The 7,500-nt window shown below is 44.0% G+C and overlaps 1 protein-coding gene across 2 annotated transcripts in view; it reads left to right on the forward strand.

The window, feature by feature from the left end:
• The window catches only part of LOC143277700 (sulfotransferase 1B1-like), a 36,715-nt gene that overhangs the window by 9,935 nt on the left and 19,280 nt on the right, over positions 1 to 7,500 (forward strand). The window contains exons 2-3 of one of the 2 annotated variants that reach the window (XM_076582623.1): positions 3,032 to 3,223; positions 5,015 to 5,196. In XM_076582623.1, the coding sequence (XP_076438738.1) occupies positions 3,046 to 3,223; positions 5,015 to 5,196 (360 nt within the window). In that variant the 5' untranslated portion in view covers positions 3,032 to 3,045. Of the gene's footprint in view, positions 1 to 2,986; positions 3,224 to 5,014; positions 5,197 to 7,500 lie in introns of those variants that run through there. The other variant, XM_076582622.1, reaches the window with a different exon arrangement.

Here is a 7,500-nt window from a genome sequence, read left to right on the forward strand (position 1 = left end):
ATATATATATATATATATATATATATATATATTTGTACGCTTATAGTTGACTTCATCAAGTTTTTGCGCCTTATACATATTATTATTAGTAGTAGCAGTTCTTTTTTTATGCATTCATCTCTTTTTTTCTTTTTCTTTTTTTTTCTCAAGGCCTGACTAAGCGCGTTGGGTTACGCTGCTGGTCAGGCATCTGCTTGGCAGATATGGTGTACCGTATATGGATTTGTCCAAACGCAGTGACGCCTCCTTGAGCTACTGAAACTGAAACTGAAACTGAATCTGTAGGGTAGATATGCGTAACTGCGAACGATGCAGTCGAAGCAACCAGCTCAACGTGTGTACTGTAAAGAGACTATGTCGTACGATAGTCAAACGTAGTTCTTTTGTTTTTGAAGGCTTTCTCTAAATGGTTGCACCAGGAAAAGTTCGTCTTCTCATTCTTTTCAATGTTTTGTCGACGTTTGAAGGGTGCCTGAAGGTAAATGCGAACGGGCAAGTCTAACTGCGAATGATGGCTTTGAGTACATGCAGACAATTAAAACAGAAGCAGGTCTTTAGCTCATTAGACATAACATAATATTGGAACATCGCACCAGACTGTTGTATTGTTGGTTTTAATCACACATGCACACAAACACACAGACAGACATTTAAACAGACACACCCCACACCGCACACAAACACACCCTTTTGAGAGTAGCTCAGACGGGCGCAATAGCCGAGTGGTTAAAGCGTTGGACTGTCAATCTGAGGGTCCTGGGTTCGAATCACGGTGACGGCGCCTGGTGGGTAAAGGGTGGAGATTTTTACGATCTCCCAGGTCAACATATGTGCAGACCTGCTTAGTGCCTGAACCCCCTTCGTGTGTATATGCAAGCAGAAGATCAAATATGCACGTTAAAGATCCTGTAATCCATGTCAGCGTTCGGTGGGTTATGGAAACAAGAACACACCCAGCATGCACACCCCCGAAAACGGAGTATGGCTGCCTACATGGCGGGGTAAAAACGGTCATATACGTAGGGGCCCACTCGTGTGCATACGAGTGAACGCAGAAGAAGAAGAAGAGAGTAGCTCAGTAGCTGCGCAGCAAATAAACTCACGTCAAAATATCCCATGATCTAATTGCAAACGTTACCATTTTGCAGATTCCTGTCAAAACTGACGCTCTGATCTGTCACCAATATGCTTGCTTAAATTCTCCCAGCACTGGTAATGCGCATTCAATATATCCGTTCAAATAAAACTACTCTAAACTTTGTCAAAGTTCAACTCCTACAACTTGATTTTAGGATTTTGAGAGCACGTTCGTAACCTTGGTCGGCAGTGGTGCGCGAAGAGAAGAAAGAGCGCGGAAATAGCCAAAAACAGCCGATGTTTGATAGGTTCTTGGAAATGGATATTCATCAAGGTATAAGAAAAAGGTCGAAGCAGACGTTAAATTGTCAAATACAACCGTAAAGAACACTTCAAAGTGGGGTGGTATATACGAATCGTTCGCAGTAACGAGCTGTTTGCGATTACCCATACCTACCGTGCTCTTTCTCTTTTCGACAGACTTTTGTACTCTCTTCTTGCTACACAATATGAATCACAATGCCATTGACCTTTATTACGATTAAAAATCCCCCAATATACTTTTTTTTTGACTCACTTGTGTAAACAAAGTGAGTCTATGTTTTAACCCGGTGTTCGGTTGTCTGTGTGTGTGTGTGTGTGTGTGTGTGTGTGTGTGTGTGTGTTTGTGTGTGTCCGTGTGTCTGTGTGTCCGTGGTAAACTTTAACATTGACATTTTCTCTGCAGATACTTTGTCAGTTGACACCAAATTAGGCATAAAAATAGGAAAAATTCAGTTCTTTCCAGTCATCTTGTTTAAAACAATATTGCACCTCTGGGATGGGCACAAAAAATTAAAAAAAGAAGCCTAATTACATGCAAATTGCATTTACTGTTATATTTATATTTTTTGTATTCTCTAAACTTGGCACTTTGACCTCTTATTCTGACCCAACAAGAAGAGGAGTCATTATTATCATTTTTTGTTCAAACAGGAACTTCTTTTGCTAAGCATGGAATTTTTATTTATTTTGCAAACGTTTTGGTGCAGATAGTAAAAAAGGGAAATTACTCTGTAATTAATGCTAGGGGACTTAATTTATCACAAGTGAGTCTTGAAGGCCTTGCGTCTCTTGTTCGTGCTTATCATACAGTCCTGGTCATACCAGTCACTGTTTTTAGAACACTGATTTTCTTTTTCATACATCCCGCATGCGCTTTAACACAACCATTGACCATATTCAACGCAACATTACAATCATAATCAATCAGATCAATTACCTGATGAATTAACAGAGATGTTTCATCTAATTTTTTTAATGCTTGTGCGTATGCGCAATTGTAAATCATTGTTCCACACGAACCTTTCGGTGAACTTTTTTTTTCATCTGCTGTGTGCACATGTGTAGTAGGTATATATTTCTTTTTGTCTGTAAGTCTTATATATATACTCCTTCTTCTTCGTTCGTGGGCTGCAACTCCCACGTTCACTCGTAGTATCTACGCTAGTGGGCTTTTACAGTGTATGACCGTTTTTACTCCCACCATGTAGTCAGCCATACTCCGTTTTCGGGGGTATACATAGTTCGACGGGTTGAGAGAGAGAGACAGACAGACAGACAGACAGAGACTGAATACCGCAGAACCAACCTGCAATAATTTCTCTCTCTCTCTCTCTCTCTCTCTCTCTCTCTCTCTCTCTCTCTCTGTATGTGTGTGAATGTGCACGCACGCGCATGCTCGTGTACATTTATGTTTCCATGCATGCGTGAGTGCTTGCGTGAGTGCGTGCATGTATGTGTGTGTATGTGTGTGTGTGTGCGAGCGCATGCCGGTGTGTGTGTGTGTCCATATGCGTGTATATGTACATGTTTGTGTATGTATATATGCGTGCACATGTGTTTCTACGTGCACGTTCGTACACGTCCGAGTGTGTCCTCAGGTTTAAAAAAAAAAAAAAAAAAAAATTCACAGCGAACTGACAGACCATGAGTGAGGTCAGCGAGGTCAAGGACAGGTCAGGGGTCACCTTTTACTACGGGGACGCAGACGGTGTGTGGCTGCCCCCCTTCCCCCTGCCCTACTCCTACAGTCATCAGGTTGACGTCATCAGGGACGCCGTCATCCGGGACGATGACATCATCATGACTGGCTACGGAAAGAGTGGTTCGTTTTTTTGTTTTTTTGGTTTTGTTTTGTTTTGTTTTTTGTTCTTTTGGGATGGTGGGGGGTTTTCGGGTGGGGTGGGGATGGGGAGGGGTGTGGGGATGAGAAAATGATAAGAGAGAGAGTGAGAGAAAGAGAGAGAGAGAAAGAGAGAGAGAGAGAGAATGATAGAAAGATAGAGAGTGAAAGAGAGAGAGTTAGAGAAAGAGAGTGAGAGAGTGTGAGAGAGAGAGAGAAAGAGAGTGAGAGAGAAAGAGAGAGAGTGAGAGAAAGAGAGTGAGAGAGAGTGAGAGAGAGAGTGAGAGAAAGAGAGAGAGAAAGAGAGAGAAAGAGAGAGAGAAAGAGAGAGAGTGAGAGAGAGAGAAAGAGAGTGAGAGAGAGAGTGAGAGAAAGAGAGATTGAGAGAAAGAGAGAGAGTGAGAGAGAGCAAAGGAGAGAGAGAACGAAAATAGAGAGTGTGTGTGTGTGAGAGAGAAAGAGAGCAAGGGGAGAGAGAGAGAGGGAGTGTGTGTGTGTGTGTGTGTGTGTGTGTGTGTGTGTGTGTGTGTGTGACAGTGAGAGCAAGGGAAAGAGAGAGCGAGAGATACAGAGCAAGGTGAAGAGAGAGAGAGAAAAAATAGAGTGTGTGAGAGAGTGAATATAAGGGAGAGAGAGGGAGAGAGAGAGAGCAAGGGAGAGACAGAAGGAGAGGCCAGCCCACACTCTACCTCTCTCTGTCTCTCTGGCTGTCTCTGTCACTCTCTCTCTCTGTCTCTCTCTGTCACTCTCTCTCTCTCTCTCTCTCTCTCTCACTCTCTCTCTCTCTTTCTGTCTCTGTCTGTCTCTCTATGTTACAAGGACCGGTTGGAAGACTAGGCAATGCCTTGAGTGATAAAATTTTTGAATCTGTCTCTGTCTCTCTCTGTCTCTGTCTCTCTCTCTCTCTGTCTCTCTCTGTCTCTGTCTCTCTCTGTCTCTGTCTCTCTGTGTGTGTCTCTCTCTCTCTCTCTTCTGTTTTTCCTTTCTTTTCTGCTGACTCAGTTTTTTCCTCAGTTTTTCAAATGGATATCTTTATGTGCGCGTGTTATCATGTGGACTTAGCATTAAACTTCCTGTGATCCTGCGTTCTCTTCCTCTGTCTCTCTCTCCGTCTGTCTGTCTGTCTGTCTGTCTCTCTCTCTCTCTCTCTCTGTTTTTGTCTCTCTCTGTCTCTGCCTCTCTGTCTCTCTGTCTGTCTGTCTGTCTCTCTCTCTCTGTCTCTGTTTTTCTCACTCTGTCTCTGTCTGTCTGTCTCTCTCTCCCTCTCTCTCTGTGTTTGTCTCTCTGTGTCTATCTATCTATCTACCTATCTATGTATCTATTTTTCTGTATATCTATCTCTGTCTCTCTCTGCCTCTCTCTCTCTCTGTCTATCTATCTATCTATCGATATGTCTGTCAATCTCCCTCCCTCTCTCTCTCTCTCTATCTCTCTCTCTCTATCTCTCTCTCTCTCTCTCTCTCCCCTGTCACATCTACTTTAAGTTAATGGACAAAGTGCCAAAGTGTCGCAAATCTCTTATTGGTTTCATTATGTTGTTTCAATTCTGTTGTTTTTTTCTCTCTCTCTCTCTTTCTGTTCCATTTTTATCTATTTTGCACCATTTTGTTCTGATTAGTAACCTACTATGTCACCAGAGCTTTTCAGCTAATGACAAAAAACATTTCAGTGTTCAGTGTTCTCTCTCTCTCTCTCTCCCTCCCTCCCTCTCCCTCCCTCCTTCCCCCTCTCTCTCTCTCTCTCTCTCTCTCTGTCTGTCTGTCTGTCTTCCAGGGTCTCACTGGCACTTCGAGATCATATCGATGCTGCAGAGAGGCAGTGCTGGGTACGTGAAGGGAGACAAAGCCACAGCCATGATGGATCGTCTGACCAAACCGGAACTGGATCAGCTTGCTTCTCCGCGTGTCCTCAACACACACATGCCTTTCTCTCGCCTTCCGACTCAGGTGTTTGAGGTGAGTGCGTGTTGTTGTTGTTGTTGTTGTTGTTGTTTGTGGTGTGGTTGTTGTTGTTTTTCGTGTCGTGTTGTGAATGATGTTATTGTTGTCCTCAACACACACATGCACTTTCTCTCGCCTTCCGACCAAGTGTTTGAGGTGAGTGCGTGTTGTTGTTGTTGTTTGTGGTGGTGGTGTGGTGGTGGTGGTGTGGTGGTGGTGGTTGTGGTTGTTGTTGTTTTTCGTGTCGTGCTGTGAATGATGTTGTTGTGCTCAACACACACATGCCTTTCTCTCGCCTTCCGACTCAGGTGTTTGAGGTGAGTGCGTGTTGTTGTTGTTGTTTGTGGTGGTGGTGTTGTGGTGGTGGTGTGGTGGTTGTGGTGGTTGTGGTTGTTGTTGTTTTTTGTGTCGTGTTGTGAATGATGTTATTGTTGTGCTCAACACACACATGCCTTTCTCTCGCCTTCCGACTCAGGTGTTTGAGGTGAGTGCGTGTTGTTGTTGTTGTTGTTGTTGTTGTTTGTGATGGTTGTGTGGTTGTTGTTGTTGTTGTTGTTTGTGGTGGTGGTGGTGGTTGTGGTTGTTGTTGTTTTTCGTGTCGTGCTGTGAATGATGTTGTTGTTGTGCTCAACACTCACATGCCTTTCTCTCGCCTCCCCACCCAGGTGTTTGAGGTGAGTGCGTGTTGTTGTTGTTGTTGTTGTTGTTTGTGATGGTTGTGTGGTTGTTGTTGTTGTTTGTGGTGGTGGTTGTTGTTGTGGTGGTTGTGGTTGTTGTTGTTTTTCGTGTCGTGTTATGAATGATGTTGTTGTTGTGCTCAACACACACATGCCTTTCTCTCGCCTTCCGACTCAAGTGTTTGAGGTGAGTGCGTGTTGTTGTTGTTGTTGTTTGTTTGTGGTGGTGTGTGGTGGTGGTGGTTGTGGTTGTTGTTGTTTTTTACGTGTCGTGTTGTGAATGATGTTATTGTTGAGCTCAACACTCACATGCACTTTCTCTCGCCTACCCAGCTAGGTTTTTGACATGAGTACGTGTTATTGTTGTTGTTGTTGTTTGTGGTGGTGGTGTTGTGGTGTGGTGGTGGTGGTGGTGGTGGTTGTTGTTGTTGTTTTTCGTGTCGTGCTGTGAATGATGTTGTTGTTGTGCTCAACACACACATGCCTTTCTCTCGCCTTCCGACTCAGGTGTTTGAGGTGAGTGCGTGTTGTTGTTGTTGTTGTTGTTGTTTGTGATGGTTGTGTGGTTGTTGTTGTTGTTGTTGTTGTGGTGGTGGTGGTGGTTGTGGTTGTTGTTGTTTTTCGTGTCGTGCTGTGAATGATGTTGTTGTGCTCAACACACACATGCCTTTCTCTCGCCTTCCGACTCAAGTGTTTGAGGTGAGTGTGTGTTGTTGTTGTTGTTGTTGTTTGTGATGGTTGTGTGGTGGTTGTTGGTTGTTGTTGTTGTTGTTTGTGGTGGTGGTTGTTGGTTGTTGTTGTTGTTTGTGGTGGTTGTGTGGTGGTTGTTGTTGTGGTGGTTGTGGTTGTTGTTTTTCGTGTCGTGTTGTGAATGATGTTATTGTTGTGCTCAACACACACATGCCTTTCTCTCGCCTTCCGACTCAGGTGTTTGAGGTGAGTGCGTGTTGTTGTTGTTGTTTGTGATGGTTGTGTGGTTGTTGTTGTTGTTTGTGGTGGTGGTTGTTGTTGTGGTGGTTGTGGTTGTTGTTGTTTTTCGTGTCGTGTTATGAATGATGTTGTTGTTGTGCTCAACACACGCATGCACTTTCTCTCGCCTACCCAGCTAGGTTTTTGACATGAGTACGTGTTGTTGTTGTTGTTGTTGTTTGTGGTGGTGGTGTGGTGGTGTGGTGGTTGTTGTTGTGGTGGTTGTGGTGGTGGTTGTTTTTCGTGTCGTGTTGTGAATGATGTTATAGTTGTGCTCAACACACACACGCACTTTCTCTCGCCTTCCAACTAAGTTTTTGAGGTGAGTGCGTGTTGTTGTTTTTGTTGTTGTTGTTGTTTGTGGTGTGGTGGTTGTGGTGGTGGTGGTTGTGGTTGTTGTTGTTTTTCGTGTCGTGTTGTGAATGATGTTATAGTTGTGTTCAACACACACACGCACTTTCTCTCGCTTTCCAACCCAGGTGTTTGAGGTGAGTGCGTGTTGTTGTTGTTGTTGTTGTTTGTGGTGGTGTGTGGTGGTGGTGGTTGTGGTTGTGGTTGTTGTTTTTCGTGTCGTGCTGTGAATGATGTTATAGTTGTGCTCAACACACACATGCACTTTCTCTCGCCTTCCAACCCATGGTTTTTGAGGTGAGTGCGTGGTGTTGTTGTTGTT

The sequence above is a fragment of the Babylonia areolata genome, chromosome 34 (genome assembly GCF_041734735.1).
Source record: "Babylonia areolata isolate BAREFJ2019XMU chromosome 34, ASM4173473v1, whole genome shotgun sequence".
NCBI classification, from domain to species: Eukaryota; Metazoa; Mollusca; class Gastropoda; order Neogastropoda; family Buccinidae; genus Babylonia; species Babylonia areolata.